This window comes from Peromyscus eremicus, chromosome 1, assembly GCF_949786415.1.
Source record: "Peromyscus eremicus chromosome 1, PerEre_H2_v1, whole genome shotgun sequence".
NCBI lineage: Eukaryota > Metazoa > Chordata > Mammalia > Rodentia > Cricetidae > Peromyscus > Peromyscus eremicus.
In genome coordinates this window covers 157,738,523-157,749,514 of record NC_081416.1, presented here as the reverse complement: position 1 = coordinate 157,749,514, position 10,992 = coordinate 157,738,523, and the positions used below count along the sequence as shown (strand labels likewise).

Genomic DNA, 10,992 nt, shown 5'->3' with positions numbered 1-10,992 from the left:
TGGAGGGGGTGGGCTGGATACTTCTAGCCTCCAAGAGGACCTGTACTCATGTGCATGTGCTCACATACAGAAACACACACACACACACACACACACACACACACACACGTCAATAAAAATCATGAAAACGCATTTTACATTTTTATTTGTTTTTTTTCCAAGACAGGGTTTCTCTGTGTAGCCCTGGCTAGTCAGGAACTCACTCTGTAGACCAGGCTGGCCTCGAACTCAGAGATCTACCTGCCTCTTTCTCCCTAGTGCTGGAATTAAAGGTGTATGCCTCCCAGCTAATTTAAAATTTTTAAACAAAAACCAAGAAGAGCTAAAAGTTTGGTTCAGTGGTAGAATGCTCAAGGCCCTGAGTTCAATACCCAGCATTGTAACAAACAAACAAAACTAGCTAAACGTATAAATAAGAAAATTACTAGTCTGATGCCGGTAGAGTGTGTGAGCAGAATCCAGCAGTGTGGGAATGGGGCAGTGGTTCAGTAGGAGAGGGCTAGTTTAGTGCACCTGAGGAGCTGCACTGCACTGCCAGCAACGGCGTTCACACACACACACACACACACACACACACACACACACACCAGCCCTTCCACTGTCTGCTCACAACCAGACAACCACCCGTCTTTATTTATATAAAAAGTTTTTTTTTGTTTTGTTCTTGGTTTTTCGAGACAGAGTTTCTCTGTGTAGCCCTGGCTGTCCTGGAACTCACTCTGTAGCCCAGGCTGGCCTGGAACTCACAGAGATCCACCTGCCTCTGCCTTCCAAGTACTGGGTTTAAAGGTGTGTGCCAACACAGTCCAGCTAAAATTTTTATTTCTTTGACAATAAAAAATATCTATGTGTTTTGCTGTATTCATGTCTGTGCACCACATGCATGGAGTAACAGGTGTGTTTGACTGATCCTGTGGGTGCTGGGAATCAAACCCGAATCCTCTGGAATGACAGTCAGTGCTCCTAACCACCGGCTGTTCCTCCAGACCTGGCTGGGAGACTTCTGAAGCACTCCCAGAAACTCCGTGCTGACGTTTGGTAGATCTTTGCGTGCAGTTACCTGAGAGCAACAGAGAAGAGCACACGGTCCCCCCTTGCCCTTTTAGCCCCATCATGTGAAGTAATGTGAGCTCAGGTCCTCCATGCTCGAGGATGAACTCTCTTGCTGAACACAGGCTGGTAGGTGTCATCTGGACGCTATGTGTCCCCTAAAGGCTCACAGGCTGAAGACTGGTCACCAGCCTGTGTCACTACCGATAGTGGGACCTTGAAGTGGGGACCCTTAAGGAAGGGAAGCCCTGGTGATGCACACTTGTAGGGATGGTGGGATCCTGGCCCCTTTCCCTCTGCTTCCCCTGCTGCTGTGAGATGAGCAGCGAATCCTCGCCTTGACTCTATCTCACCACAGGCTGAGGTAACAGTAACGAGGGTCAGGTAACCACAGATGGAAATCTGCAACCATGAGCTTCTCCTGGCTTTCCCTGTTTGGAATGCTAAGGGTTGGCAAGTTCCGGGTCACCGAGCTGCAGCCAGCCTCCCCTCCTCTGTACATTATCTCAGGTTGGGCTGGGGGAGAGTGTTTGCAGGCCTGAGGACTGGAGTTGGCATGCCAACACAAATGTCAGGTGGGCATGGCGGGCCTGCCTGTAGTTCTAGCCTTGGAAGGGGGAAACAGGGTCTCCAGAGCAAGCTGGCTAGCAAGACTAGCCATTAGCAGTGAGCTCTGGCTTTGAGTGAGACCTGCCTTGATGAATGAGGGGAAAGAGCAACAGAGGGTTATTCCCAACAGTAACCTCAGACCTTGCTATGCATGCCCATATACACAGATGCACAATACCCACATGTATGTCCACACATGCAAACATGCCTTCATACATGAACACACACATATACACATGTGTGCGCACACACACACACACACAAACAAACAAAAATGGAAAAAAATTATCTCAGGTATTTGTCACAACAACAGAAAGCTGCCCAACAAGCTGGTTGGAAAGTTGGGGCATCCCTCTTGCTTGCTGACTTGGGGGTGGGTGGGTGATGTGCCAGCATGTTCTATGGATCTATTTCTTGTAATGTTTGGTGGTACTCAGTATGTGTGGTGGGTGTGTGGCTTGTGCAAATCTGTAGGCAGTTTCTGCACACCACGTCTCATGTCTGTGTTTGGGGTTGGCCCTGCGTCTCTGGGAGTTGAGTCCATCAAAGCGAGTCCACATGCTCTATGGTGGGAGGTGACTCTGGCTGTGTGCCCAGGGACCCCAGAGTTCTCAGGAACTTCCATTTCCTTCTTACTGTATCTGCTCGCTGTTACTGCTTCCTCCGTCTTCCAAGTTACAATTAAACAATTACAACAATTAAGCCATCTCCCAAAAAGTCATGCCACCCAGAATCCCTTGAAGGAGCTAATGAGGGTTATTATTTTACATGCAGGTCCATGCCTAGTGACTCACTCTCCAGAACATACGGGCTGCACACACATCGTAAGCCTGAGGGCAGTGTTCTCTGCCAGGCTACACAATGCTATGAAGAACAGCTTCGTGCTGCTGATCTGCTTCCAGTGCTCATTGACTTATTTTTCTACTTGGCATAGAACCATATGCTAGGCAAGCACTCTACCCCTGAGCGATATTCTCAGCCCTCTTTTTACTTTAAAAAAAATTGTGTATGAGTGTTTTTCCCGCATTTATATGCGCACCACACACATGCAGTGCCCACAGCGGCCAGAAGAGGGCATCAGATTCCTTGGAACTAGAGTTACGGACGGTTGTGAACCACCTGGTGGGTGCTGGAATTGTAGCTGAAGTTGGCTAAGTGCTCTTTTTCGTTTCTTGAGGTGGTATTGTGTTCCCCAAAATATCGTGTACCCTAATAAACTTATCTGAGGGGGGTCAGAGACAAAACAGCCACAATATTAAACATAGAGGATAGGCAGTGGTAGCACACGCCTTTAATCCTAGCATTCCAGAGGCAGAAATCCATGTGTTCAAGGATACAGCCAAGCATGGTGACTCACGCCTTTAATCCCAGAAAGCAGCCTTTAATCCCAGGGAGTGAGACAGAAAGCAGAAAGATGTATAAGGCGTGAGGACCAGAAACTAGAAGCATTTGGCTGGTTAAGCATTTGGCTGGTTAAGCTTTTAGGTTTTGAGTAGCACAGTTCAGCTGAGAACCATTCTGGATGAGGACTCAGAGGCCTCCAGTCTGAGGAAACAGGATTAGCTGAGGATCCGGCGAGGTGAGGTGGCTGTGGCTTGTTCTGGCTCTCTGATCTTCCAGTTCACCCCAATACCTGGCTCAGGTTTGATTTTATTAATAAGACCATCTAAGATTCATGCTACAGGTTTTTTTTTTCTTTCTTTTTTGTTTGTTTTTCAAGACAGGGTTTCTCTGTGAACCCCTGGAATTCACTCTGTAGACCAGGCTGGCCTTGAATTCAGAGATCCACCTGCCTCTGTCTCCTGAGTGTTGGGATTAAAGGTGTGGGCCACCACCGCCCAGCTTTCTTTGTGCTTTTTGAGGCAGGGTCTCACTAATCATTCAGGCAGGCCTTCAACTCACTCAGTAGCCCAGACCTGTCTGAATAGGGAGGATGACAGGTCTGTGCCACAAACCTGGCTTTGTTTACTTTCTTAAAATACTAAGTGGGGGCCGGAGAGATGGCCCGGCAGTTCTGCTCTTCCAGAGGACCTGGCTTCAATTCCCAACACCTACACGGCAGCTCACAATAGTAACTCCAGTTCTAGGGGACCTGATGCCCTTTTCTGGCCTCTGTGGGCACTGTACGCAGGCAAAACATAAAAACAAGCCTTAGAATACAAAGTCCCCGAGGTCAGGGTCTGTGACAGACCTCACCATCACCCTCCCTTCTCTGCTTCTCTACAGTTCCTTTGACAGCTGACTGGTTAACAGTTGTTCTAGAGTGAAAGACGGGCCCCCAGATTCTTCGAGCTTTACCATGTGGCCACACGACATCATTCTGGCTAATGAGTTAGGAGTAGGTTTGGACTTGGGCCTCTCCCAGGTCTGTACTCTAGCCCAGGCTGGTTTGGAATTCATCATAACCCACGCTGGTTGTCCTCCATAGCTTCCTGAATGCTAGGACTACAGTGAACGACCATGCCTGGCTCTGGTGCTTTCTCAAGGACAAAGACCCCTGTTCCTTCTCTCCTGGAGTGTGAGATGGGAGTCAGGACAGGATGGGAGTACACCAAGGTGTACAGATATGGAGATGGCTGCTGACACACAGAGATCATTATCCTGGGGAATATGTGAGCCTCTACAAGAAAATCAGTCAGGCTGGAGAGACGGCTCAGTTAAGAGCTCTGGCTGCCCTTCCAGAGGACCCAGGTTCAATTCCCAGCACCTGAATGGCAGCTGACAGCTGTCTGTAACTCCTGTTCTGGGGGATCTGATTCCCTTATACAGACATACATGCAGGTCAAACACCAATGCATATAAAAATAAATAAATTTATTTTTAAAAAAAGAAAGAAAATGTATCAAACTGCAGGGTGTGGTTGCACACACTTTTATTCCTAGCACTTAGGAGAGGGAGGCAAGAAGGATCTCTCAGAGTTTGAGGCCAGCCTGGGCTACACAGTAAGCTCCAGGCCAAACTACATAGTGTGACTTTATCTCAAAAAAAAAAAAAAGGAGGACTTGAGCTTTCATCCTGCTTAAATTCCATTATTTTGGGCTGTTACAACAGCACAGCATTTAATTTTAAGAGAAATTTATATGGGTAAGTATACTGTGTGTGCAAGAAATTGACCTTAACCTTTATGAAGGTTAAGGATGGATCCTGGTGTGTTGGGATGGATCCTGGTCTCTGAAAGCAGCACTTTTTAAAATCTTATTTTATGTGCAGTGGTGTTTTGCCTGCATGTATGTCTGTGTGAGGGTGTCAGATCTTGGAGTTTACACACAGTTGTTAGGTAGACATGTGGGTGCTGGGAACTGAACCCGGATCCTCTGGAAGAGCACTCAGTGTTCTTAACAGCTGAGCCATCTCTCCAGCCCCTCAGTAAACACTCTTACCCACAAGTCAACTCTCCAGCACTCAGGATATTATCTTAAGTAAAAAGGGGTAAAGCCATCTCTTGGAGGCATCTAGGTGCCACGGCATCATCCAGGGTTTGTTTGATTGAGACGGGGTCTTTTTATGTACTTCTTGCTGTCCTGGAACTCACTCTGTAGACCAGGCTTGCCTCGAATTCAGAGATCTGCCTGCCTCTGCCTCCCGAGTGCTGGGATGAAGGATGTGTACCATCACACCCCACCATGAGCTACTTTACCAAGATCTTCCCGAAATCAAGAGACTCCCACATCCTCCTGGATTCTGATTAATTTAATGCACACATCTCAAAAACCAATGGCAGATAAGAGAATAAAATAAACGGGACCAGAGGAAAAGGGCCACAGGCAGACAGACAGAGGGGGACGTCGGGGCGGGATCGGGGACGCCCTTCGTTCAGCGTCACATCTCATCCAACCCGTAGTCCTCCTCTGGGAACTCTCCCACGGTGACGAGGACCGGCTTGACAAAGGCTCCGTACTTGGCCTGGCATTCAAAGTAGCGTTTCCCATTCACACTGCAGGGCAGATGGGGCAGCAGTGAGGGGGCTACCACTCTCCTCGCCAGCGTGGGCAGGCTCAGCCAGCAGCACACGTGGACTCCGACATACATGGACAAGCACACACGTCAGCGGCAATACGTTACCTGCCATCGTTTTTCCCTAACGGCTCATCGTATCTGACACCAACCCAGTAGCCTGGCTTGAAATCTGTGAGTCCTGTCCGGGAGAGAAATCTCAGTGAAACTTCTACGTGGGGCTCCCTCCTGGTTCCTGCTCCTTGGTGGAGTAGAAATGCTGCCATGGAGACAGATTCCTATCTCCATGGCTTAGGTCCCACCTCCTCCCCAGACAAAGATGGCAGCCTTGCCACTGTCTCTTCTCTTCTGCTTCTATCCCCATTCCCTCAGGACCCCCAGCCAGAGCAGGGCGTTGCCGCAGAGCAAGGCTTAGGTGGCAGTGTGGCCATGGATAAGCCTGGCTTCAAGTTGGTGACGGACTACACAGCCTTGGTGTGTGCTGGGCGGCAGTGGTGGCACACACCTTTAACCCCAGCACTTGGGAGGCAGAGGCAGGTCAATCTCTGAGTTGGAGGCCAGCCTGGCCCTCCATGATGCTATGGCCAAGTGCATGGGGCCAGATGGCCACCAACTGCCCCTTCCGAAACTTGAGCCAAAAGACATCTTTCCTTAAGTTCTGTCACGTTTCTAGTCACAGTGACGGAAAGACACATACCTACATACATGACAGTGCCCCGGCGCGGGGACTGGCCAGGTGCCTGCACCTCACAACGGCTACCCACAGAGATGGCGCTGGCTTGGGTCTTCTCCTCGCTGAGGCGCTGGGCGGCTTCCGCCTCCTGCTGTGCCCGAAGTTCCTCATTGTATGGGCCGACCTTGCTGCGCTTCATGAAGGATCGAACTGTGTCTGTGGGCAGGGTGGGGATGGGGTCAAACCTGCCCTTCAGACCATGTCCCTCCTATAAAGGGCTGACACTCATGGGGAAACTACTGAGTGTTTAAGAGCTACCACCAGATGTCCTCAAGCCTCTCGCTCTGGCCTCTCCCCACACTCTGGCCTCTCCCCTGCTTTCCTCCCTCCTCCCGTTTGCATCTCCCCGCAATTCAGAACTAAAGAGATGCCACCTGCCTCCCGTCCCTCGGCTGGCCCTATTTCTCCACACATCCCTCTGGTCTCACATTCATCTTCATCTGGCTCCCGAAACACTCCCGTCTGCACATTCCAATCTTTCTCAGATGCTTGCTCCAACTGCCACACTACCCTGCACACGTCCCATCTGCCCCATCACATGCCATCTTTACCATGACCACTCCCTCAACCAAATCCCCAACCCACCTCAAGTTCCTTTCTTTCAAAGCCCCCTCTGCCCGCCTAACCCCATCTCCTAGCCTTCCATGCCACTCCATGCCATCTACCTGAACTCATCTCCCTGTCCCTTCCCTACCGTAAGTCCCCCCTCACCAGCTTCCATCCTCCAAGCCCCATCCCCGTGCCTAGCCAGTGATGGCCCCAGCCTTCTGGACCACACATGCCCTCCAGCCCAGCCCATGCATTCTGTACTTTGCCTCCGGTCATAAGCTTCTGATGACATTTCGTATTTCTCCACCCTGGACACGTCTTCATACTCTCCAAGGCGGATGCCACTGTGGTCAATGACCTTTGGGAAGAAGAGGGAAGTCAGTGGGGACCAGGGTCAGTAGAGAAGACCTGGGATGCTAGCATGAAGTCACACACTGGCAGTCTGGAGACTTTAGCGGAAGCCACACTTCTCTCCTCCCCGGAGCCCAGCAGAAGAGACAGCGGTCACGCCCCTTTCCCGCCCATCTGCCCGCAGTTAGCCTCCACACACTGGCATCAACATCACTGATGTGTGCCCATGTCCCTAAAACCAGCTACAGAGCTTGTCTGGCTCAAACCTTCCTCTCACGGCCCCTGTGATGTTCCTAGGGTAGCCCCAACCTCCAGAACCAGGATCACCTGAGTCATAACAGCCTCCTTTCTGGCTTCCCTGTTCTGTCCTCCATCTGGCTTTCCAACTACAAGCTGAGGGTGCCCACGAACACCTGAGGCACAGCAGATCCCTCATGTTCAGCGCCCTCCCAGCGTCCACCATCCTTCCCAATAGCTCCCGGCAGGCCCTGTGTTCCCTCCCACTTCAGAGTGTTCTCCCAGGCCACGTCCTCCGCTGCCTCTTCTATGAACTCTTCTTGAGATGTTCACACAGCACCTGCTCCAGGAGGTCCTCACAGATCTCACTGAAGGCCAGCCTCCCCAGCACACAGGATTCCAAGCTCCCCTGCACTGCCCTCATCCCCATGGATTTTTCCTACCTGGTTCTGTGATCATTTAGGAAGGCCACCACACACACTGGGTAGGGCTAACATAGGCTTTCTGGGTTACTGCTTGCAACTACACCCAACCCAACACCTACGTTCGAAGAACCAGTAACAGAATACATGAGAGACAGAAAAAATAACCAGTTCTCCAGGCTCAGTGGCTTCTGGAGTCAGGGCAGACCCAGGTCAAAATTCTAGCAAGAGTTCACTCTTAAGAAAGTAAATTCAGGGTTGGGAGGGTGACCTAGGCCTGTAATCTTAGCACTCTGGAGGTGGCTGCAAGATGATTATGAGTTCAAGGACAAGGACAGTCTGGAACACACACACACACACACACACACACACACACACACACACACACACACCAAATTGCATAAGAACGACCAACCAACCAACAGAACAAAACAACAATTCCATCCTTGAAGCTGAGTTTTTTCTTCCACAAATGGAGGTAAGTCAACCATAGTCCTGTGTTATTCTGAGGGTTCAACGACTCAGCAGTGACTCAGTGATTTACAGAGGACCCTGTCTGTGCTGGGCCCTATTCCAGTAGCTGGTGACACAGCCATGAACTACTGTGAGCGATGTCTGTGCTCCTGGAATTCTAGTCAGGGAGACAGACAAATAACCAGACCAATGAGAAAGTCCCAAGACATGCTGGAGTGTGGTAACAGCTAAGAGCAAAGAAAAACCCCAAGTATGTTTTAAAAAAGAAGAAAGAGAGGTCAAATTTTTATTCTGAGCTGTAATTCCACTTGGGAGGTGGAGACAAGCCCAGGAATAGAGGGCTAGCCATGGCTACACAGGGAGTTGGAGGCCCATCAGGACTACATGAAACTATCTCAAAAAACCAAGAGGTGTTGAAGAGATGGCTCAGCAGTTAAGAGCACTGGCTGCTCTTTCAGAGGACCAGGGTTCAGTTCCCAGCACCCACATGGCAGCCCATAACACTTCTAATTCCAACTCTAGGGGATCCAGGGTCCGCTTCTGCCCCCCCCCCCCCACAGGCACAATCTCATACACATAAAACAAAATAAATAAATCTAAAAACAAACCAAAACAGTAGAAAGGGGGAGAACAGGATGGTTGCAGCGAGATGGCTCAGGGTAAAGGTGCCTGCTGGCAGGCCTGGCCGAGCTCAGTTCACAAGGCTCACCCAGAGGAAGGAGGAAACCCACTGCTGATCCGTCAGCACGCTGTACCACCCCTGCGTGCACCACGGCACGCACTGAACGGAAGCAAACAAACACAATCACTGACCCCTGTAAAGGCACTGTTTGGAAGGCCTTTTTTTCTTTGCTGACAGATGAGCTTAGGCCTTGCAGTCTCATCACACTTGGACCTTTCATTGTTTTCAGTGTGTGTGTGTGTGTGTGTGTGCGCGCCAGAGGACAGGTTGACAGCCTCCTGTGACCAGCTCCTATTGTTTTTCTGTTTTGTTTTGTTTTCCCGAGACAGGGTTTCTCTGTGTAGTGCTGGCTGTCCTGGAACTTACTCTGTAGACTAGGCTGGGCTCGAACTCACAGAGATCCACCTGCCTCTGCCTCCTGAGTACTGGGATTAGAGGTATGCGCCATCACTGCCCACTTTGGTTTTTTTTTTTTTTTTTTAACAGAGTCCCACTACTTATCCTAGGCTCGCCTCCTAACTCCTCCTGAATGCTGAGATTACAGGTGTGCCCCACTATATCCAGTGCTGGAAGGTAACATCTTAAGATTAGAAGGGTTCCCATGCGGGCATATGAAAAGTGAACTATCTGGATAGAGAATACAACACAAGGCAGAAAAGGGATGACGCGGAGCTTAGAACGGGATGTCTAACCAACAGTGGGTAGGAACTGAGCGGGGAAGGCAAGGAGAGCTGTTGCACACAGAGGTCCTTTGTGTTCTCGCTTCTCCCAATCTGGCCAGCCTTCCTGCTCAGCGTGCTTCACCTCAGTTCTTTGGAGTTCTGTACTCTTTCCCTCCACATAATATCCTCAGGATATCAGCTCAAACACCCATTCCTCCAGGAAGCCCTTTCAGATACCCCCAAGTCAAGTCAGGAGCCTCTTGGGTGTTTGGCCACTCCCGGGAGTGCCCCTAACCCAGGACAGACAGCTCTGGTCTGTCACTGTCTACTGAACATCTGCTTTTCACCAGGCTTAACTGGGGGTTCCATGAGGACAGGGCCTATACCGGTTACCACAATGGGCAGAGCACAGTATTTGTTGACTAAATAAAGGATGAATGTGGTGTGGGAAGGGTGGCCTCACATGGATGCGGCAGCCATCATCTACAGGATAGGAGCCCAGCAGTGCATCCTCTTGATCCAACTTGCTGTAGAACTTGTCATCAGCTCCGTACAGCTCCAGCTCCATGCAGGAGGCAGGACTGCCCACCACCAGTTGTAGTTTACCCTGCGGCAAGGGGGCAGAAGGAGGAGAAAGGCCGTCAGAGGCCGCATTTTCTGTCTTGTATCAACCACTAGGATGGTTCCCAAAGACCCCGGACCCACCCAGCTCAGTTCCTTCTGGGACCCGCCCCCTCGGCTCTCGGGAGCGTCTGGTTTTCCTGGGCCCCGCCCCTACGCTGTGGACTCCCACGCCTCGGAGGCTGGTTACCAGTCTCTGCAACCTCACCTCAAGCTCCGCCCACCAGCCTTCAGGCCCCGCCCTCCGGACCCCGCCCCCACGGCCACACCTTGAACTCGGCGATGGTAAGGCTACGACTGTACCGCTTCTCCGAGCGGAAGCTGTTGAGAGAGCTGCTGATGAAAACCGTCACCGTGGGCGCTGATATCCCCGTCACCTCCATCTCGCCGCGCCCTGCAGTGGCCCGCGGTCCAGTTCAGCCGTCTCACACCGGCTCCGCAGAGGCCGCCGCTCCTTCTGGGATATCAGTCCCGCCCCCGGTCCCGAAGATGACCAATGCAAGCGCTCCAACAAACACGGTTGGCCAGTCACTATCGTCCTTTCTCCGCCGCCAGGCAGAGTCAGCCAATCCCGAGAGGCCTTCCGTGGCTCTGGCTTCTTCCAATAGCTGCAAGGGAGGCCGCCCAGGCGGGCGGGAGGAGGCGGAT

The 10,992-nt window shown here is 51.2% G+C and overlaps 1 protein-coding gene across 2 annotated transcripts; it reads right to left on the bottom strand.

Annotated features, from left to right (window-relative positions):
• Positions 1–5,334: 5,334 nt before the first annotated feature.
• Tbcb (tubulin folding cofactor B) lies at positions 5,335–10,992 on the bottom strand. 2 transcript variants are annotated; one of them, XM_059276001.1, is made up of 6 exons: positions 10,614–10,980; positions 10,187–10,330; positions 7,157–7,253; positions 6,311–6,502; positions 5,722–5,794; positions 5,335–5,593 (listed from the first exon to the last, which is right to left on the bottom strand). In XM_059276001.1, the coding sequence occupies exons 1-6, from the start codon at positions 10,725–10,727 to the stop codon at positions 5,479–5,481; spliced, it is 735 nt and encodes a 244-aa protein (XP_059131984.1). In that variant the 5' UTR covers positions 10,728–10,980; the 3' UTR covers positions 5,335–5,478. The 2 variants fall into 2 exon arrangements, with proteins under 2 accessions (XP_059131984.1, XP_059131992.1); XM_059276009.1 differs by lacking the exon at positions 5,335–5,593 and having other exon boundaries at positions 5,738–5,794; positions 6,360–6,502; positions 10,614–10,992.

What these genes read in the sequence shown, in the direction of transcription:
- Tbcb (XM_059276001.1), bottom strand. Translation starts at nt 10,727, where the DNA reads ATGGAGGTGACGGGGATATCAGCGCCCACGGTGACGGTTTTCATCAGC. An exon ending in AGCTTATGACCGGAGGCAAA is followed by an intron (nt 6,503 to 7,156) that starts GTACAGAATGCA and finishes CCCTGCCCACAG; the next exon opens with ACACAGTTCGATCCTTCATG. An exon ending in TTAGGGAAAAACGATGGCAG is followed by an intron (nt 5,594 to 5,721) that starts GTAACGTATTGC and finishes TCTGCCCTGCAG; the next exon opens with TGTGAATGGGAAACGCTACT.